Genomic DNA, 23,525 nt, shown 5'->3' on the forward strand with positions numbered 1-23,525 from the left:
GTTCGTTCCTCTGCCGTTTCGCCTTCAGGTTCTAGAGATGTTCCACGCACATAAGAATGCAGGGCATCCGGGGGCATCCAGAACACAGGATTTAGTAGCCAGATGCGCCTGGTGGCCTTCTCTGGCAGCGGATTGCAAGGAATATGTGAAGGAGTGTGTGACATGTGCCAAGAGTAAACCCTCCCGGTTGGCACCTGTCGGTACCTTGCAGTCATTGCCCACCCCAACTGAACCGTGGACCCACCTGTCCATGGATTTTGTAGGCGAGCTGCCCAGGTCTGAGGGAATGACGGTCATTTGGGTCGTGGTCGACCGTTTTAGCAAGATGGCCCATTTTGTACCCCTAAAAGGACTCCCCTCCGCTCAAGAACTGGCCGAGTTGTTCATTACGCATGTCTTTCGATTGCATGGTATTCCCGAAAACATAGTTTCAGACAGGGGAGTTCAGTTCGTCTCACGTTTTTGGAAAGCTTTTTGCCAGCTCATGGACATAAAACTGTCCTTCTCGTCTGGATATCACCCTCAGACCAACGGCCAGACTGAGAGAATAAATCAATCATTAGAGCAGTTCTTAAGGTGTTATGTAGCTGAAGCACAGGACGATTGGGTCAGATTTCTGCCGTTTGCAGAATTTGCCCAAAATAATTTAAAAAACTCTTCCTCCGGTTTTTCGCCTTTTCAAGTAGTGACGGGAAGATTACCCAAATTTTCCCCATTGCCTATAGCCTCCACTCCGTTTCCAGCCCTGGAGGTCTGGCAAAGGTCATTCAAGGATCTGTGGGCGACAGTAAGAAATAACTTGGAGAAGGCCTTTTTGAGTCAGAAGGGTCAAGCCGACAAGAGACGGTCGGTGGAGTGGAGGTTCCAACCAGGAGACCCGGTTTGGGTGTCCACACGTCACTTGGCCCTAAAACAACCTTCTAATAAGCTTGGTCCCAGGTTTGTGGGTCCATTTCCGATAACCAAGAAGATCAACAATGTTACTTATACTGTCGAACTTCCCACTAGCATGCGGGGGGTAAGGTCTTTTCATGTTTCCCTTCTTAAGCCAGCGGTCCAGGTGGGTCCCACTCCTCCCCCTCCTGTGTTGGTAGATGCCCAACCTGAATACGAGGTGGAGAAGATAATTGATTCACGTACTGTACAGAACTCGGTGCAATATCTCGTACATTGGAAGGGGTACGGTATTGAGGAGAGGCAATGGGTGCCTGGGAACCGCATGCATGCGGACGAGTTGGTGAGAGAGTTCCATGCTGCACATCCAGGGAAACCTGGAAGGAGCTGTCCGGAGTCCACTCCTCGGGGGGGGGGGTACTGTGAGAAAGCGCGGAGGAGCCGCCGCCATGAGCCGGCGGCGGGCGGCTCCTTCCGCACTCAGCCTTGTCTCGCACGGAGAGGCAGCCGCCTCCTCGCATCATGAGGCGGCTGCCTCCGTGCATGAGGCCGCAGAACGCGGCGAAACCGCCGCGTTGGGTGCGGCGAGTAGCCCGCCGGTCCCCGCTGCGGAGTCACCGCTGAGCGGGGCTGCGCTGGCTGGGACTCGTAGTCCCTCAGTATTCAGAGTGACGCGCGCGCGCGCGCACTCAAGGGAGATTTATGACAGGTAGAGGGGAGTCAGCTGACCAGGCTGGTCAGCTGACTCGGATTCTGCACCTCATTGGCTCATCACTGAGGGAGGTGCTGGGGGAACTTTAGAGTATATATACTGCCGGCTGTTCACTTCTCTGGTGTCTGGCGTTGCGTTCACACACGTGGGAGCACCCAGATCCGTTAGTCAGATCCGTTAGTGTGCCGGGACCAGCTGGAGCTGTAATCCTACACTAAAGCTAGATTCGTTGATAGCTTAAAGTACTAGTTTGATTGTGATTATTTGTTATGACTTCTTGCCTGCCTTGACTACTCTTCTGAACTTTGATCTTGTACCTCGTTATTTCTGATACTCCGTTGCCGAACCCCGGCTCGCTCCTAGACTCTGTTTCTGCCTCCTGATTCTGTACCCCGATATATCTGATACCCCGTTGCCGAACCCTGCCTGTACCTTGACTACGCCTCTGCCTCTCGATCTTGTACTTTATCTGTCTGTGTGTGTACGACCTGGCTTGTCCGACCTCGAGAACCGACCTCATCATTGGAGGAGGTTCTTCGTTCTGTTAGTAACCCTTCCGCCTGAGGGTGACTTTCAGAAGATACTTCTTGCTAGCAGTCTGACTCCTCCCGTCTTGGAGAGTTCAGGGGTGCGGAAGTAATCTGTACGGTACGTCTTACTGTACTGAGGTCTAGTCCTCTAAGTGTTACTGTTACACCAAAACACTACACTCTACTCCGGTGAACAGAGGTTAGCTGGTATATTGGATTATCGGTGATACTGCAGATCACATATAATCTGGTATACGTCTGTATTCCCCGTGACGCTGCAGGTCACCGGTAATCAGACCTCTCTGTGCTTCACCGAGCGTTACAAGGAGGTGCTCAGATCCCTTTAAAGGGAACTAAGCACCCTTTCGTTCTCTGGCATTTCTCCAGGCTTTTAATAGCTATAGGCACTGCCATGTCCCCCCTCCCCTTCTAGTTTTCCTTATTTACAGATTTCACAAATGCTATGTTCACACCTTCCCCTAGATAAGCTCTTTGAAGAATTTGGCCTAAGTATCCACCCCCTTTGTTGATGAAAGGGTATTGTCTACTTCCTTTAATGAGTGCAATAAAACAATTACTTAAGCCCTTAGCAGCCTGAAATCTCTGTGGTCAAGAAGAACTGGCAGGCCTGCTGAAAGTAGGCTAATAAAGCCTGTGCTAAACTTTAAATGTAAAAATAAAGGTAAATTTGAAGTTTTTTTTCAATAAAGAGACATATTGTTGTCATGCATTTTTAATGTGCTATTGAGATGCCCTGAGTGCTAAAAATAGTGCTCGGTTCACTTTAATCCCTGAGATCTAGCTATAACTAGTTGTTGTAATACAGGTTGTTGTATTAAAGATAGTTGATGTATTAAAGTTTTAAAACATAAAGAGGGTACATTTCCTTATTTTTCTATAGCAGTGTATTATAAATGTTTCAAATAATGCCAATAGGTTGGTAGCGGTTTATTAGCATATTTTGCCTAAGAAGTAGAGTAAAGCTGCTTCTAATCCTTCTTATTGCGCATATTCGCTTATATAATATTTCACATGCTAACCGCAACTTCTTGCTACATAAATGATTTCTAGGAATTTGGTCTGGATATTATGTAATATGTTTGAGACACCAAGTAGTTGAAAAGATCATTCAGATTTCTTCAGTATAAATTATTAATATAAACTGCGCTTTTTAGCTGCCTGGTTTTCAGTTAAGTTTATATCTTGTTTTTTTGCCTGAAGAAGTATTTTGAAACAGAGCAGTTCATTATCTTTAGATGAATATTATACACATGATAAAAAGAAACACAAAGTACAATAACCTCTATTCAAATGGATAGAGAAAATTCAAATGGATAGAGAAAAAAAGCAACATAGGCTTTGCAGCACGCAGTTTTTATTGAATTGCAAAGCTCCAAGAAACAGACTCATATACAGGTTCTGTTTAAAATAATACCAGTTGCCTGACTCTCCTGCTGATCCTGTGTCTCTAATACTTTTAGCCACAGCCCCTCAACAAGCATGCAGACCAGGTGCTCTGAAGTTGGACTGGAATAGCTGCATGCTTGTGTGATTCAGCCACTACAGCAGCCACAGAGATCAGCAGGACTGACAAGCAACCGGTATTGTCTAAAAGGAAACATCCATATCACTCTCAGTTAAAGCGGTTTAAGGCCTCTTACACACTAAGACGTTGGGTTTGATGCGACGTTAAAGTCGCACAACGTGCATTGTGCACTATACCTTGAATGTTATAGTGCATTCTTTAGCCCTGCATTTGGTGCGCCGTTTTCGTCGCACAGTGATAGAACGAAAACGGTGCATGCGTTACAAATAAAAAAAACTTTACTGAGCATGTGCAAACAGTCTAACGCAGCAACAAACGTGTATAACGCATAGCATGCAGCACTTTCATTTAATGTGCAGCGTTAGACACCAACGCAACGTCTGCACTGTGAACAGCCCATTGATTTCTCATTGCTGTAAGTTATTCTGCGTTACATGTTGTTTTAACGTGCGACTTTTACGTCGCACTGTGAAAGAGGCCTAAAACTCTGACAAAACTTTCAACAAAAATGTGTTTTCCTACTTTTTATAACCCATATAATTATCATATTTGCTTTTGTGCACAAGTATTAATATTCATTTAGATATTATAACTTCCCAAGGTTCAGTTAATTTACTTTGAAAGCTGCTGGTGCATTTTATTTATAACTGTTGTCATTCTGGTTTAAATGCTGCCAGCAGGTATTTCTGATCTGTTTTTTACTTCAGCACTCATCAGCTGAAGTCCTGCACAGCCAGAGAATGTTTACATAAATGCATCAAGTAAATAATGTGTATACAAGATAAGATTATAAGCAGTTCGGATGTGGGTTCTCCCTGCAGATGAAAGAGTCAGCCCTGTGATGTAACACTTTGAATGCTGTTTTACTAAAAAAAATCATTGTGTTAGTATATCATATGCTGTAAATAATCTTTTAGAGCAAAGAAGAAATTCTGAGTTATATTCCGCTTTAAAGAAAAACCGTAACCAAGAATTGAACTTCATCCCAATCAGTAGCTGATATCCCCTTTCCCATGAGAAATATTTTCCTTTTCACAAACAAATCTTTAGGGGCTCTGTATGGCTGATATTGTGGTGAAAACCCTCCCACAGTGTGATGTCAGGACCATGGTTCTGACATCTGACATCACACTGTGGGAGCCTTGTTGTATTGTGGGAAATAACAGCTGTTTCCAACTGCCAAAAAGCATCTCCTTCCAGCAGTAAAAATGTCACCATGTGATTAATGTCAGAATGTAAATCAGGGAGAGGAAAGATTTTACAATGAACAAATTAAGCACTTTTTTATTACATTATTTTCATGTTTAAGGTTCCCTATAAGGGCTAGCAATAGTGTAGCACATAAAAAGTGAAGTGTAAAAGTTGGCTGGTAAAAACAAACAAATCTTGTGAGAAACCAATAATTTTTTTCTTCCGCCTGATGTTGTTTTTCTTTGATTTAATTAGTGATTTTAGATGTGGGAGACCTCCTTTAAAGGAGTACTGGAAAAAGAGTTGAGCTTACCCGGGGCTTCTAATGGTACCCCGCAGACGTCCTGTGCCTGTGCAGCCACTCACCGATGCTTCGGTCCCCGCCTCTGGTTCACTTCTGGAATTTCCGATGGATAGAAAACAAGCTGAATACGTGATTCTAAGGAGGCTTAATTGCTACAGGTGTTCGGCTGGGAGAGAGGGGGTTAATTACCCAGCTGCCCGTCACTTCTATGCGTATCACAGCCTCGCACGCGTCCAATGGGACGCGTTCCATGACTCAATACCGCACACTTCTTCCTTCTGGCCGAAGGAGGAAGTGCGCGGTAGTGAGTCGTGGAACGCGTCCCGTTGGATGCGTGCGAGGCTGTGATATTAGTGACAACATTGCATTTAGGGAATGGATTTAAAACAAGTGCAGGGACACATCTTAAAAGGAGTTGGGGGGGGGGGGGGGGGTTAAACTTAGCACAGAGACTACAGCATCCCTAAACATAACAAACCCAAATATTTAGAGAGAAAGATTAGAGTGGGAGAGGAGGAATGCAGGACTCAGATCATTAACAATGACTGGCCAGCAATAAATTATATGACAGCTAGAGGTGGGAGGGGAGAGTGAAGTAGTGGATCCCACTTATTGTACAGAGGATGGGATCATCAGGTGACAGCAGATGCAGCAGAGGACTCTGTCACTGTCATCAAAGCGCGCTACCAGGAAATGAGGGATGCAAATAATTCTAAGATGATGCAGAAATATGCAGATGCTAATTCAATCAAATTTATGAAGCTTGAATATGGACCAGTGAAATCTTTTTACTGCACAATTTGATTAGTCCATTTTATAATACATTTTAATAATAATTTGTAGAATTCTGTAATCGTAATAATTAGCATAATTCTAATAATTTTATAAACTGACTTTCAGGGCGTAACTGTAGAATAAAACATTGATAAACATATCGATATTAACTCTGCCTAACTTACCTTGTTTCTATTTATTTCAGTGGCAAAGAGTGAAGTGGGCACTTTTCCTTTTGCTGTGGATTTAATGCGAGACAGAATATGGGAAAACGATCGCAAGAAACGCCATGTCAAGAAGGATGACTATAACATAGAGGTGCTACTCGCAGTGGACGACTCCGTTGTGCGCTTCCATGGAAAAGAACATGTGCAAAACTATGTCCTCACGCTTATGAACATAGTGAGGTTTTTGAAAATTCCTTTATTTTCTTTACTGTTTTTCTGTGTGCCATAGAATTTTATGAAAAAACTTGAATACCTAATGGAAAATGACTCGCCTTAATTATGCTTAAACTTAGTAGCCCGGAAATAGAACACCAATTCTGTACTATGTCTAACCACTTCGACATTGACAGATCCCAAAAGTGATTCCAGGTGGGGCTTGCAAATCATAGCCACAACTTTTCTAGGATGGCTTAGTCATAGCTTGTAGTAATTGTGTAAGGAGTCTTTGGGCAAGGCTCTCTAACAATCCTAGTCACCCATGGAGTGACATGCTAAGTGGCTGCAGCCCTGAAGTGCTTTCAGTCTGTCAGGAGAAAAATGCAAAATACATGTTATGTGTCTTGTCTAAAGGCCCATACACACACGGCATACAAATGTCTCTCAAGACAGGCGACGGAGGATGGTTTGTTTGCTCTGTGTGTACGCAACAAGTGACAATGACTATGCAAATATAAAGAGGAAAAAGCACTTGCACGAAATGCAGCAGGGGTGGATACTGCCACACTGGGCTTACCTGCAGCGTGCTCCAATAGTAGTCCACGATTTCAAATAGAAGAGAAGAAGGAGATGGGTACAGCTGCTAAAATACCCTTTATTGTGGCTGGGTTAACACAGAAAGCTTACAGCAATGGGGGAAAGGACAAGTCTGACAGCTGTTTCGCAGGGACTAGCCCTGCTTCATCAGAGACAAAATCCGGATGTGGTGTGTTTCATTTCATTCTGATACTTCCTCATTTCAAACTGGAAGGAGGAAAAACTCTGATACATCTTCCTTCCAAACTAAAGGAGAAAGTATTGAAGTAAAATGTAATGCACCTGTCCTTCTGTTCAGTGCTGAAATGGTGCTGAATCTGTGTGTTCGGGGTACCAAACCACGTGGTCCCATCAGAGAGTTTGTCTCTGAAGAAGCAGGGCTAGTCCCTGCTAAACAGCTGTCAGACTTGTCCTTTCCCCCACTGCTGTAAGCTTTTTGTGTCAACCCAGCCACAATGAAGGGTATTTTAGCAGCTGTGCCAATCTCCTTCCTCTCTTCTGTTTGAAAAAGTGGCAATGACTGTTTGCAGACAAGCCCTAGCACGAGAGATCAAACCGTTCAATCCCTCACAACTTTTGTAGTGCAAACCGTCTTGCAATTTAGAGTTGTTGTATAGTCTGTATGCATGTCTTAAAGACAGACAGCTTGTGGACAACTTGGAAGCAGACGATGATGATCACTTTACAAGTCCATGGCAGACTGCTTCTGTTGTGAGATCACTCAGTATGTTTTCGCGTGTGTACAATTGTTGCTCGTGCGAATTGTTTCTCAAAACTGCCTGCTTCAATCTTCTGTCTTTAGTTCCTGCCTTGCAGCTAAAGACATTTGTATGCCGTGTGTTTGTACCCTAAGACATATAAGACATGATTACTTAGCCCAGTACAAGTGTTGTTAGTACAGATTGGTAGCCAAGCTTCACTCATTTCTAACAAGGTCCACCAACCCTGCTGTAGGCATTTTAATGATTTGTTCTTTGTCGTAACGTCTCCCATGGGTAGGGTTATTTAGACTTAAAGTGGTGCTTAGAGAGGTCTGTGAATCCTTTTCATTCTCAATATTTCTGCATTTGTGTGACCTAAAACTTTATATGTTCTTCATTCAAGTCCTATAACTAGATAATGAGAACAGTGTACTTAAGTTTTTTACTGGATCAAATCATCTAAAGTTACCTATTTGTGTGCAGCAAACCTATATGAACTGTATTGCTGCTGCCCCTCTTGGGCAGGAGTAACAGCAAATTAACATTTCCACTACATTTATGTGTTTAGAGCTGTTGTCTAGCTGCATGATATAATGTCACTTAAACTTCAATTCACAGATGAACACTTGGACATTTCCCTTAAAATTTGCAGATAATATTCAGAATGCATATTGTGACAGGAAGCCATCTTGGTCCAGACTCCAGAGGCAGCAAAGCAGAAACAAACCATGTTACCGCCACTATTATGTTTTAGAGAGGGTATATGTTCTCATGCTTGAATGAAATGCTCACCTTTCATCAAGCCATGTTTTTCTTTCAAGCCAGAAAGTTCTGTTTTGATCCAATTAATCCACAGAATATTCTTACAAAGGTTTTATGTCTTATCCATATGGTCTGTAGCAAACTGTAGAGATGCAATAAGGTTCTGTTTGGATAACACAGGCTTTTTTCTTGTTGTAACCCTGTCATGATCAACATTGTTCATGAATATTCTCTTTGTGCAAAATGCATGAGAGGACTTCAGAAACCTGTTTGGCTGTGGATCTTTGAGAAAGTCCTCGCTATAGATGTGTTCAGAGTTAGTTGACTGCATCTGTGGAAAGTAACAATGAATTGTCGCCATTTGTACACAGGCAGCCTGAAAGTGTATTAATGGAGTCTGAATTGCTGTTTTAAAAGTAGTTTTACAAAGTCTCTAACTTGGTGAACACTAATACCTGTTTTTTGATGGTCCTCCAGTCCTAAATCTCTTTTGTTGACAAAGTTCCACAAAATGGTATTGTGAGGAACTTGGAAAGTTCTAGTTCTATATTTCTGATTTTCTTTTAATAAAGCAAGGCCTCCAACACTTTCATACTACATTATCAAACCATTAATTTAGGTACTGGTCTTTAATATTGCTTTGGTGTTTGAATTTGGGACCACATGGTTTGGCACCCCAAACACACAGAAGAAGACACTTTCTCCTTTCGTTTGGAAGGAAGATGTATCAGAGTTTTTCCTCCTTCCAGTTTGAAATGAGGAAGTATCAGAATGAAATGAAACATACCACGTCTGGATGTTCGTTGCTGAATGCTTCAATCCACGTGGTCCACAACTCCCGAATTTAAATACTGTTATTTAATTTCCCCAACACATGAACTAATAAATAAATGGAGGTTTGGATACTTTTTTCTAAAAACAGACATTAAGTGTAATAACTAATAATGTTTTGGTCGTATTATTCGAGTTACCTAATTTTAGAAAGTGGTTGTCAAGAGGTTCTCAAGCTTTCAAGTGCCTGTATACTGCCCTGGCTCCCTTAATCATGTACTTTCAAAGTCTGTCAGGTTGTGTTTTAAACTCTTTCTATTTGGTCTGAGTACACAGAAAGCAAGCGCAGATAAGTTGTTTTTGCATGTTTTTATTTATGAATTATCACTAAAGAGGTGATGTTTCCATAAGACATCTATACTCAGTGCTCATATCTAGTAGTAGGATCTCTTCCCCATGTTTAGGTTCTTGCTGTTGACTTCAATGAACAATTCTCTGATATACAAGGAATTTGGTTCAGTGTCGGAAAAAAATCCAAACTGCTATATCAGTACAAAGCTGCAAATGCAAGAGTAATTGTACACAGTTTGTCTGGCCATCACATGAGCTCAAAGTAACATAATAGTATAGTTGTTCTTCCAAAATCAATATCACTGTGCTATCATTTGTGCTAAACAGAATGTTTTCTCTTATTTTTAGCTGTTTCATTTTCAAAGATGATAATGTTTTACTCCCAAAAGCAGCATAGCCATTCAGCATCTGTAATGCACTGGGTTTCCTAAGGGTGGAATAAAGAGTGTGTATTAGACTGTTTTCATTTAACTCGTTTTATGTAGTGCTGACATTTTTCTGCAGCACTTTACAGAGAAGCTTAAACTCTTTAGATGTAAGTGACAATATAGATGTTGTATAACTCTATAATAAAAAAGTGTATTTTTAGTCCACATTTCAAAGTTGACTTGGTTTGTTCTGTACCTGTGACATTATTAGTATAATTGTATGTATGATACCTGCTGTCTTAGTGTTAGCTTTTCCATCCAGGATCACTGCCCGTTTTGTAGTCTTTATACTACACAGCATCTCGCCCAATTACTAGTTTAAAGTGGGAAGACTTTTAGACTTTATCCATCACGTGTGGACTGCCTACCACTAGTGTTGGGCGAACATCTAGATGTTCGGGTTCGGGCCGAACAGGCCGAACATGGCCGCGATGTTCGGGTGTTCGACCCGAACTCCGAACATAATGGAAGTCAATGGGGACCCGAACTTTTGTGGTTTGTAAAGCCTCCTTGCATGCTACATACCCCAAATTTACAGGGTATGTGCACCTTGGGAGTGGGTACAAGAGGAAAAAAAAATTAGCAAAAAGAGCTTATAGTTTTTGAGAAAATCGATTTTAAAGTTTCAAAGGGAAAACTGTCTTTTAAATGCGGGAAATGTCTGTTTTCTTTGCACAGGTAACATGTTTTTTGTCGGCATGCAGTCATAAATGTAATACATATAAGAGGTTCCAGGAAAAGGGACCGGTAACGCTAACCCAGCAGCAGCACACGTGATGGAACAGGAGGAGGGTGGCGCAGGAGGAGAAGAAGGCCACGCTTTGTGAGACACAACAACCCCGGCCTTGCATGAGGGCAAGAAGCGTGCGGATAGCAGGCTTTGTACCGCCATGCAGTCATAAATGTAATAAAGATAAGTGGTTCAATAAACAGGGACCACGCGGCAACGCTAACCCAGCAGCAGCAGACGTGATGGAACAGGAGCAGGCGCAGGAGGAGAAGGCCACGCTTTGTGAGACACAACAACCCAGGCCTTGCATGAGGGCAAGAAGCGTGCGGATAGCATGCTTTGTACCGCCATGCAGTCATAAATGTAATAAAGATAAGTGGTTCAATAAACAGGGACCACGCGGCAACGCTAACCCAGCAGCAGCAGACGTGATGGAACAGGAGGAGGCGCAGGAGGAGAAGGCCACGCTTTGTGAGACACAACAACCCCGGCCTTGCATGAGGGCAAGAAGCGTGCGGATAGCATGCTTTGTACCGCCATGCAGTCATAAATGTAATAAAGATAAGTGGTTCAATAAACAGGGACCACGCGGCAACGCTAACCCAGCAGCAGCAGACGTGATGGAACAGGAGCAGGCGCAGGAGGAGAAGGCCACGCTTTGTGAGACACAACAACCCAGGCCTTGCATGAGGGCAAGAAGCGTGCGGATAGCATGCTTTGTACCGCCATGCAGTCATAAATGTAATAAAGATAAGTGGTTCAATAAACAGGGACCACGCGGCAACGCTAACCCAGCAGCAGCAGACGTGATGGAACAGGAGGAGGCGCAGGAGGAGAAGGCCACGCTTTGTGAGACACAACAACCTAGGCCTTGCATGAGGGCAAGAAGCGTGCGGATAGCATGCTTTGTACCGCCATGCAGTCATAAATGTAATAAAGATAAGTGGTTCAATAAACAGGGACCACGCGGCAACGCTAACCCAGCAGCAGCAGACGTGATGGAACAGGAGCAGGCGCAGGAGGAGAAGGCCACGCTTTGTGAGACACAACAACCCAGGCCTTGCATGAGGGCAAGAAGCGTGCGGATAGCATGCTTTGTACCGCCATGCAGTCATAAATGTAATAAAGATAAGTGGTTCAATAAACAGGGACCACGCGGCAACGCTAACCCAGCAGCAGCAGACGTGATGGAACAGGAGCAGGCGCAGGAGGAGAAGGCCACGCTTTGTGAGACACAACAACCCAGGCCTTGCATGTGGACAAAAAGCGTGCGGATATAGCAGCAATGCTTTTTGCCGCCATGCAGTCATAAATGTAATACAGATGAGAGGTTCAATAAACAGGGCCCGGAAACGCAACACCATCCCAGATGTTCATTGGTCATGTTACTTGGTTGGGGTCCTGGAGTGTTGCGTAGTCATTTCCAATCCAGGATTGATTCATTTTAATTTGAGTCAGACGGTCTGCATTTTCTGTAGAGAGGCGGATACGCCGATCTGTGACGATGCCTCCGGCAGCACTGAAACAGCGTTCCGACATAACGCTGGCTGCCGGGCAAGCCAGCACCTCTATTGCGTACATTGCCAGTTCGTGCCAGGTGTCTAGCTTCGATACCCAATAGTTGAAGGGTGCAGATGGATGGTTCGACACAGCTACGCCATCTGACATGTAGTCCTTGACCATCTTCTCCAGGCGATCGGTGTTGGAGGTGGATCTGCACGCTTGCTGTTCAGTGGGCTGCGGCTGCATGGGTGTCAGAAAATTTTCCCACTCCAAGGACACTGCCGATACCATTCCCTTTTGGGTACTAGCTGCGGCTTGCGTTGTTTGCTGCCCTCCTGGTCGTCCTGGGTTTGCGGAAGTCAGTCTGTCTGCGTACAACTGGCTAGAGGAGGGGGAGGATGTCAATCTCCTCTCTAAAGTCTCCACAAGGGCCTGCTGGTATTCTTCCATTTTGACCTGTCTGACTCTTTCTTCAAGCAGTTTTGGAACATTGTGTTTGTACCGTGGATCCAGAAGGGTATAAACCCAGTAATTGGTGTTGTCCAGAATGCGCACAATGCGTGGGTCACGTTCAATGCAGTCTAGCATGAATTGAGCCATGTGTGCCAGAGTCCTACCAGAATCCTCATCATCCTCTTGTGAGCGTTGTGATAGTTGTTGTGATGCATCATAGTCGTCACCTTCCTCCTGGTCTGCTTCTGCTGACCATTCGCGTTGAATTGTGGAAGTCCAACGTGCACCGCTCTGGCCCTCGTCAGTGGTGGCATGAAATTCCTGCTCCAACTCCAGCTGTTCCTCCTCCTCTTCTTCGTCATAGCTGCTGGGGCCAGCGTTCCCTGAGGCGGATGGCCTGATGTTGGTACCATCACGCTGATCGTTTTCTCCTTCAGATTCCCCCAGTTGCATCATGACAGCTGTTTCCTTGATTTTTAACATCGACCTCTTCAGTAAACACAGCAGTGGTATGGTAATGCTGACTGAAGAGTTGTCACTGCTCACAAGCAACGTGGATTGCTCAAAATTTTGGAGGACTTGGCAGAGGTCCAACATGTTGGCCCAATCGGATCCACAGAAGCTTGGCAGCTGGCCGGATGCGCCTCGGTACTGCGCCGTCATGTACTGGACCACTGCACTCTTCTGCTCGCAAAAGCGGGCTAGCATGTGCAGCGTAGAATTCCAGCGCGTAGGGACATCACACAGCAAGCGATGGTGGGGGAGATTGAAGCGCTCCTGCATCTTGGCGAGTGCCCCCGAAGCAGTACTGGAATTTCTACAATGTTTGGACACTCGACGCACCTTCAACAGCAGATCGGGCACGCCTGGGTATGTCCTCAGGAACCGCTGAACTACTAGGTTCATCACGTGCGCCAGGCAAGGGATGTGTGTCAGCTTAGCCAACCTTAAAGCGCGAATGAGATTACTCCCATTATCACACACAACCATGCCCGGTTTCAGGTCCAGCGGTGCCAGCCACAAATCCGTCTGTTCCTTTATTCCCCTCCAAATTTCCTCCCCTGTGTGCTGCTTATCCCCAAGGCAGATTAGCTTCAGCAACGCTTGCTGACGCATGCCAACAGCTGTGCTGCACTGCTTCCACGATCCTACTGCTGCTGGGTTAGCGTTTCCGGATGAGGTACAGCTTTGAGATGCGTTGGAGGAGAAGGAGTCAGAGAGGTAGGTGCTGCTGTTATCCAGTGGGAGGGACGGCGGTGCAGCTGTTTGTGGCGTGGGCAACACCCGTGCCGTAGCAGGTGAGGAATCGCTGCCAGGCTCCACAAGGTTCACCCAGTGCGCGGTAAGGGAGATGTATCGACCCTGGCCGAACGCACTCGTCCAGGTGTCAGTGGTGAGGTGAACCTTGCAGGCAACGGCATTCTTCAAGCTTCGGGTTATTTTGCTGACCACGTGCTCATGCAACTCAGGCACTGCAGAGCGTGCAAAGTGGTAGCGGCTGGGAACCACGTAACGTGGGATGGCCACTGACATCATGCCCTTGAAGCTGTTTGTCTCCACCAATCGATATGGCAGCATTTCGCAGGCCAGAAGCTTGGCTATGCTGGCTGTTACTGCCACGGCCCGGGGGTCATTTGCTGGCAATTTCCTCTTGCGCTCAAACATCTCCGACACAGACAACTGAACCGTAGCGCTGCACACGGAAGGGCTGTTGGTTGTTGTGTTTGATGAACACTGGGAGACCTCAAGAGCACTACTCCGGAAAGTGACAGTGTCAGCGTCGTCTGATGTTTGTGAATGTTGTGAACCACGCAATGGCTGGGCTACTGCTGCTGCTGAGGCGGGTCTGGTGGTGAGTCTGGTGAACCCAAGGGAGGCAGTGTTGTTTCTGGTACCCTGTCCTGACGCGTTTGCCCAAAGAGTGGGATGTTTGGATAGCATGTGACGGCTCATGCTGGTGGTGGAGAGGTTGTTAATATTTTTCCCCCTGCTCAGGCGGGTCTTGCACACCTTGCAAATCGCCATGGTAACATCCTCAGTGCAGTCTTCAAAGAAAGCCCAGACTTTGGAGCACCTGCCTCCTTGCTGGCGATTTCTGTTTGCTCCTCTTTTGCCTCTCACTTGAACTTCCACGCTTGTGGTGCCTGAAATTGCGCGCCGCCTACCTTGTGGCACAAGGCGAACTCGTGCAGCAGTGTGTTCTTCAACAGACTCATCTGTGCTGCTGCTACGACGGCGATGTTCTCGTTCACAAACAAAATCTGGGTCTCTGTCCACATTGTCCATACCCTCCTCTTCCATCTCCTCAAACTCGTCATATGTCATTGTGGGCCACCGCCGTGGAGTAGAGCTCCCCACAACAACCTCTGCGCAGCACACTCCAACGTCGTCTTCCAGATCTTGTCGGCCGACCTCCTGCAATTGCAACCCCTCCTGCCCAAATTGCTCTGGGATTTGGGTTTCCGAGTCCTCTTCGGACTCGCCTTGTATTTCAGTGCGCGGTGCATTTCCCACAGTTAACGGTTGTGAATCCAGGCACAACATTTCTGGCTGTTCCTCCATTGACCTTTGAAAGGTGGAAGTTTGTTGGGCTGGGAATAGCTCCTGCGAATACCCCATTGTGTCCTGAGGTAATTCATCGGACTGGTTATCTGGCAGTTGTGTGCGTGGTGTCGCTGCCGGTTGTGTCAGCTTTGTGCCCACTGGCTCCTTGTAACTGGCTGAGGACTCGGACCTCGTGCGTGATGTGCTGGTGCTGCTTAACCCACTGCTGGACGCTTGAGAGGTCATCCAAGTAATTATCTGGTCCTGTTCTTTTGGATTTGTGAGGGTTGTTGTCCTGGACAACATGGGCGGTATTGAGTGGGTTTTCTTGGGTGCTCCCCTGTGGCCTGTACGTGAACCGTCAGGGGAAACACCTCTTCCCTTGCCCCTCCCTCTTTCACCGGATTTCTTCCTCATTTCACTTATCCTTACAGTACACGCTGACTGGCAGCAGTACAGTGGCAGTACAGAAATGCTATACAGTACCACTATTCCCAGCAGCGACACAGAGCACAATGCTATACAGTGACGGGTGAGCGGTGTACCACTATTCCCAGCAGCGACACAGAGCACAATGCTATACAGTGACGGGTGAGCGGTGTACCACTATTCCCAGCAGCGACACAGAGCACAATGCTATACAGTGGCGAACGAGCGGTGTACCACTATTCCCAGCAGACACAGAACAGTACACAGAATGCTATATAGTGTGGCTGAACGAGCGGTGTACCACTATTCCCAGCAGACACAGAACAGTACACAGAATGCTATATAGTGTGGCTGAACGAGCGGTGTACTACTGTTCCCAGCAGACACAGAACAGTACACAGAATGCTATATAGTGTGGCTGAACGAGCGGTGTACTACTGTTCCCAGCAGACACAGAACAGTACACAGAATGCTATATAGTGTGGCTGAACGAGCGGTGTACTACTGTTCCCAGCAGACACAGAACAGTACACAGAATGCTATATAGTGTGGCTGAACGAGCGGTGTACCACTGTTCCCAGCAGACACAGAACAGTACACAGAATGCTATATAGTGTGGCTGAACGAGCGGTGTACCACTGTTCCCAGCAGACACAGAACAGTACACAGAATGCTATATAGTGTGGCTGAACGAGCGGTGTACCACTATTCCCAGCAGACACAGAACAGTACACAGAATGCTATATAGTGTGGCTGAACGAGCGGTGTACTACTGTTCCCAGCAGACACAGAACAGTACACAGAATGCTATATAGTGTGGCTGAACGAGCGGTGTACTACTGTTCCCAGCAGACACAGAACAGTACACAGAATGCTATATAGTGTGGCTGAACGAGCGGTGTACCACTATTCCCAGCAGACACAGAACAGTACACAGAATGCTATATAGTGTGGCTGAACGAGCGGTGTACTACTGTTCCCAGCAGACACAGAACAGTACACAGAATGCTATATAGTGTGGCTGAACGAGCGGTGTACTACTGTTCCCAGCAGACACAGAACAGTACACAGAATGCTATATAGTGTGGCTGAACGAGCGGTGTACTACTGTTCCCAGCAGACACAGAACAGTACACAGAATGCTATATAGTGTGGCTGAACGAGCGGTGTACTACTGTTCCCAGCAGACACAGAACAGTACACAGAATGCTATATAGTGTGGCTGAACGAGCGGTGTACCACTATTCCCAGCAGACACAGAACAGTACACAGAATGCTATATAGTGTGGCTGAACGAGCGGTGTACTACTGTTCCCAGCAGACACAGAACAGTACACAGAATGCTATATAGTGTGGCTGAACGAGCGGTGTACTACTGTTCCCAGCAGACACAGAACAGTACACAGAATGCTATATAGTGTGGCTGAACGAGCGGTGTACTACTGTTCCCAGCAGACACAGAACAGTACACAGAATGCTATATAGTGTGGCTGAACGAGCGGTGTACCACTGTTCCCAGCAGACACAGAACAGTACACAGAATGCTATATAGTGTGGCTGAACGAGCGGTGTACCACTGTTCCCAGCAGACACAGAACAGTACACAGAATGCTATATAGTGTGGCTGAACGAGCGGTGTACTACTGTTCCCAGCAGTGACACACAATGACTGGGGGGGACCCTGGCTAGCGTGGCTGGAGCGCGAACTACCCTGCCTGCCTACCCAAAGCTAAACCCACAGACAAATGGCGGAGATATGACGTGGTTCGGGTATTTATTTACCCGAACCACGTGACAGTTCGGCCAATCAGAGCGCGTTCGGGTCCGAACCACGTGACCCGTTCGGCCAATCACAGCGCTAGCCGAACGTTCGGGGAACGTTCGGCCATGCGCTCTTAGTTCGGCCATATGGCCGAACGGTTTGGCCGAGCACCGTCAGGTGTTCGGCCGAACTCGAACATCACCCGAACAGGGTGATGTTCTGCAGAACCCGAACAGTGGCGAACACTGTTCGCCCAACACTACCTACCACCAACACCTCTGTTTTGTCAAAATTCAGCCTCAACCAGCTGGTGATCATACAGTTCTGTAATTCCACTAGACAGGCATTGATGGATGCTGATGGGTCTAGTATGCCAGGCTTGATGGACAGATACAGTTATGTGATGTCTGCATAATAATGGTATCGACACAAACCGAAAAAAGGGGTACCAGGGAAAAAATCTTACAAACCCAATTGTCAATCTGACATGCCCTATAGGTACTGTATCAGGTCTTATAAACCTGTTTATAACACATTTTAATAAATAGTTAAAAACACCCTGTCATCTTGATGCTTTCGTGCAGTGATCTCCTTAAATAAGTATGGTAGTCATATACTATGGGGGTCCTGGCTGATCCCCCTCCACTTAAAATTGTATATAAGTGGGGTGTAGCTATCCCACAGGTAGACTACAAAAATCACTGCTCGGGGTGGTATGGACCTGAGCGTGGTTGCCTAATGTGATGTTATAAATCGCCCTGGCAAACCCCTCACAGATAATGGTCCTATATGCACACCCCACTGGGGGAGGCTATTTACAGAAGGTGCTAGAATTTGTGCATAGTGCTGTACATAAAGACCCTAATGAGATCACATTTCACCACAAAAGGCTTCTTCAGAAGGTGCTATACATATGTTACATAGTGCTATACATAATACACAATCACCACAGAGTTAAAATAGCAACATGCCCCCCATATCAAAGCCCCTGTCAGAGCTTCTGGCGTAACTAAGGAACTTGGGGCCTTGGTACAAGTTTTAAATGGGGCCCTAAGCACTGTATTGATATGGAGCCCAAAACCTACCAAGAACAGAGGAGTAATCAGAGTAAATAAATGGTTTGTTAAGGATTACCACTATCCAATGCACATATACAGTATTACCAGCATAGCACCAATAAAAAGCTAATAAGATGGATACAGATGGATAAAGGAAGTCCCCTAGTGGGCTTCTCTGCCCTGGACCTCTGCATCCCCTACTGTTAAGCCATTTCCTGGACTATTTTGCCCACTGGGAGCATGTAGAGCACGTAGACTGCAAAGAGTAATGGTGATAGTACAGAACCCTGTGGGACTTCAGCAAGTGGACTACATTAGTATAGTGGGTCTCCAGGCACACTTCCTTTGACCTGCCAGACAGGAAGAACTAAAACCAGCTGTAAATCTTATGTATGTATACACTTGTAGTTTACATTTTATATTTTTACTTTTTTTTGTGGTAGCGGTCCTTTAAGAATTCTGCAGCTTAACCGTTTTAACCATGAAAAAAATTATATATTTACCGTAATTTTGCTTTAGACCTTTCTGAAGTTTTTCATTGGTCTGATTTGTACTATCTTTGCAGTTAGCTGAACATTTGAAATGCCTTTTGTAGCAGTGATGTCTGGGCTTTCAGATGTAATACTTATCTGGGCACCAGATGCTGCCGGTAGACAAATTCTTTCCGTTCCATTGTCTTTCCTGCTTTTTTAAAAATTATTGTTCAGAGTATGAGAGCATAATTTGTCGACCTGAGATTAGCTGGCCAATACTATGACAGGTTATTGTATTCCGATATGTACACGTTGGTTCTCTGAAGATGTTATGTGTGGGTGTAAGCAGCCTTACCTCAGCATCCCTGATTACACACTTGCATATGGGGAACGCCATACAGGCATAAGACTTGACAAACAATCTCAAGAATGCGTTAATAACGGCTTTTTGAGAACTTTGAAGCAAGGCTGAACATTATTCTGAACCATCCACAGTAAAACCGAAAACTACCTCTTAACACATGATAAGGAATGTTAAGACTTTGGAAGAATTTATTTAGAAGTGCCAAATTTGACTCACTTAAAGCACTTCCTTGCACAGTACATTTTGGTCCCACGTCTCCAACTAACCCACTCAGTTACAGGAAACACAAACACTGGGAACTGTAACAAAACATTGTCATTTTAATTTTATACTAGAGAGAGATGGATCTGGAATGACATACTGTTTCTTAGCTTGTGTTATTACAGTTCCAAAAACTAAAAACAATGAAGAAATAACGGGCTAACTTTTAGGACAACTTTCGAAGTCAGTTCCAGAAACACATACACCAAACTCTTGTAATACTGAGACCACTACTCCTGTGCATGATCAGGCATGGTGTATCTTTTTCACAAAGAACCCTCCTCCCTGATCACATCCCCCTGCACAAACACCTTTCTTGATACCTAACCCTAAGTACCCCCCCCCCCTGCACAAACACCCTTCCTGACATCTAACCTGAACCGCCCCCCCCATCCACCCACGCAAACACATTTCCTGACACCTAACCCTAACCACCCCCCTACACAAACACCCTTTTTGATGCCTAACCCTAACCACCCCCACCCCCGCACAAACCCCCTTCCTGCCACCTAACCCCTGCAAAAAATTGTCATGCACCAAAACATGTGCTCCTGGGAGTCCAAACTGTGCCACAAAAAAACAAAATCCCTGCACAAAAAAAGTGAATTATTGGGCACTGGTGTGCTGCCGGCGCCCGAACTTGGACGCAGAAAAACTAAAACCCCTTTGGTGCAGGCTTGTCGATATTTTCAATGAAAGTCAATGGCAGCACTCGATTTCTCCAGGAGCCAAATGCACCCAATTTGCTTGATACCCCTGGCAGTCCAGACCCTTTCCATAGCAGTCTATACATGGAGCTTGAATAGCAAACATAGTCACTGTCCTCTCATATAGTTTGAGGTGGATCATTCACTCGTCTGGGAAGTAGTGATGATTGTAATCAGCAAATTGTGATTACACAAAATTTTGCGTACATTTTTGCAATTACGCCTATACGTAATTACAATTTGTAAATTCAGTTGATTTCCCATAGTCATTTTGCATAAAATTTCATGTAATTTTCATGTAATTTCATGCTGAATTTAGCGCCCATACATGCTCTTGACACCAAAATTGCTACATATGTCAAGGAGAATAGTGGGTTCAAATCAAAAAAATAATTTTCCAAAAAGACCTTGTAGTTTTTAAAAATGCAAAGAAAAAATCATTTTTAAAACTCTGAAAAATAACAGTTTAACTGCTTTCTGACCTCTCCACGCCAATTAGCGTGAATAGGGTGGCAACCCCAGGACCACTTCATTGGTGTCAGAGGCATAACAATAGACCCTGCAAGGGATGCCTCTGCAGGGGGCCCAGAAGCCTTAGGGGGCCCCGTGGGGGAAAAAGTTTGAGAAACTGACAAGCAACTAAGGGCATGGAGAGAAAACGTATTCTACTCTCATACCATTGTTATGTTGACTGCATGTGTCCACTACACAGATATTGAATCATACACACTTTGGAATTTGTACACTGTCCCTGATCCCTAAGGTTCGTAAAAAACATCTGTCTCACACTGCAGCAGTTCTGATGACTTCATGTACAACATTACAAACAAAGGATTCACAGTTGGAAAAAAAGTTGTAGACTGTCCCTCAGAAGAGATTCCTAGATTCTTATCACACACACACAGGCTAGTGACCTTATGGTGTCTAATTACTGGACAAAGTGGAATGGGTAAGATTGATGTCTGACTGTCGCTGCCTCATTGAGAGCTTGTTGTCTTGTCTCATACTGAGTCTAAAGCCCAATCTACACGATATGATTCTTTGTGCGATTCGATTATGATTCTATTTACGATCCGATTAAATATGACATGTCCGATCGGGATTCGATTCGATTCGATTCAATTCGATTTGCCATTGTTTTCCAATGGCAAATCAAATTGAATGGAATCGAATCCTGAGCGGACATGTCGGATTTAATCAGATCGTAAATAGAATCGTAATCGAATCGCACAAAGAATCGTATCGTGTAGATTGGGCTTTAGATCCTGTAATAACAGTATCAATCAGTGACATTCTGAATGCTTTGCCAAAGTTACAGTGAATATATATTATGATCAGCATGCCATTATTGTTCCTCCATATAGCATGTGCTCTGTTTCATGTAGTAAAATAATATGGCTGTATGTGTATGTGTATGTATGTACTGGGAACAGAGCTGCGACAAGTCCTTGGCTGCAAGGGGCTGGAGGAAGCCCAGGTAAGTAGATCTGGGGGTAGCATAAAATGCCTGCCATTTTCTTTTAAGTATTTTCTCTGCATGGGGAAAACACATTGGTCCTCAGTTTTCCTGTGCAGAAAGCGAGGGAGGTGGGGGGGGGGCTTCCAAAGTTTCGCAGGGGGGCCCAGTGATGTCTAGTTACGCCCCTGATTGGAGTGAATGACTTTCTATGGGGCTAGCAGGAGAGAGCGCGCATCCGAGAGCGCGCGCCGATACGGGTGCATCTTCGCTTGGAAGAGAGGCGGTCGATGCTCAGAGACTGTTAGAATGCAAAACCACCATCTAATAAGGCTGTACAGCACTGCGATCTAAGGCAGTGTTGTACTGGGGACAGCTGTGTGACACGACTATCCCCCTGGGGGACACAGAAGCCATTGGCGGTGATAGGCTGAAGCCTATCACAGCCGATCACTGTGATAGGCTGACAAAGGGAGGGAGGGTGGGAAAAATAATACAAAAAATAGGCATTTTTATAAAAAAAAAAAAATAAGAAGAAAAATATTTGTAAAACAAATAAACATGGGGGAGCGATCAGATCCCACCAACAGAGAGCTCTGTTGGTGGGGAGAAAAGGAAGGGGGGGAATCACTTGAGTGTTGAGTTGTGCAGCCCTGCAGCGAGCCCTTGAAGCTGCAGTGGCCCAATTTATGAAAAAAGGCCTGGTCACTCGGCATAAAAGTTTGCAAAATTGCACAAAAATTACGCAAAATTATGAAATATTGCTATTATATATTAATTAATTACGCATTACGATTACGATGCGTAATTGCGAATTTCCATGCGAAATTTCGCACATGCAACATTTCGGACCACCACTGCTGGGAAGCTGCAATAGGAGGAGAAGCAGGAGGAAGAGCTTGGCAGTTCTCAGGTGGTTATCAGGAGAACATTAAAACTAAGTTATTCAAACCTTTGTTTAGGGGAGATAGTACCACTGGGGTGGTCAGATGTGGGGTGATAGATGGAAAATCAAGTTAAACCTTGAGATCCACCTAAAAATGTTACTGTGTTAATATGAAAGAGTAATTAAAATTACTCTGACTGACATTCAAAATAATTACATTTGTGATTTTACTTCTGTAAATTGCCTGCACTATTTTCTTTGCAAAAATGTGGATGTTAGAGGATCTACTCATGTATTTTCACTTTAAAGTTTGGAACACCATCCAATCCAGAACTGAAAGATATAGATCTTTGATGAGCAGGCTGCATTTTAGATCATAGAAAAATAAATACAATTACATAAAGAATATTATCACACCTGAAACAAACCTCCAAATACAGGCCCTTTAGCAAATTGTACATTAATCAACAGCAATCCTTTTGTTTCTGAAATTCAACTTCACTGCCATATTGATTTCCTTTTAAAAAAGGAAGTTACCTGGCTGTTCTCTTGATCCAATGTCTTAGGGCCCGTTTCCACTAGAGGGAATCCGCATGCGTTGTCTGCATGCGGATTTGCACAGCCAATACAAGTGGATGGCCCTGTTTCCACTTGTCAGTTTTTTCCAGCGTTTTTCTGTGCAGGATTTTTCTGCACGGTAGAGCCTGCAGAATTCGCCTGCGTGAGGAATGCAGGCGATTCGCAGGCTATGTATTTGATAGGGAAAACGCACATGCGTTTTTTGCCGCGATTTCGCGTGCGAATTCGCATGAAAACTAATGTAAATTAAACCAGGCAGTGACATGGTTAAATTCGCATATACCCTGCCTATGCGAAATCGCATGCAAAATCGCGGCAAAAACACACGCGGAATCGCATCCGCATGCGATTTCGTCAGCGGTGGAATCCCATCGAT

General features: G+C 45.1%; 1 protein-coding gene across 4 annotated transcripts in view; it reads left to right on the forward strand.

Annotated features, from left to right (window-relative positions):
- Window positions 1-23,525, forward strand: part of ADAMTS14 (ADAM metallopeptidase with thrombospondin type 1 motif 14) — a 308,652-nt gene that overhangs the window by 134,519 nt on the left and 150,608 nt on the right. For all 4 annotated transcript variants that reach the window (XM_068257867.1, XM_068257864.1, XM_068257865.1 and 1 more), the window contains exon 4: window positions 6,157-6,353. In XM_068257867.1, coding sequence (XP_068113968.1) covers window positions 6,157-6,353 — 197 coding nt within the window. The remainder of the gene's footprint in view (window positions 1-6,156; window positions 6,354-23,525) is intronic.

The sequence above is a fragment of the Hyperolius riggenbachi genome, chromosome 10 (genome assembly GCF_040937935.1).
Source record: "Hyperolius riggenbachi isolate aHypRig1 chromosome 10, aHypRig1.pri, whole genome shotgun sequence".
NCBI classification, from domain to species: domain Eukaryota; kingdom Metazoa; phylum Chordata; class Amphibia; order Anura; family Hyperoliidae; genus Hyperolius; species Hyperolius riggenbachi.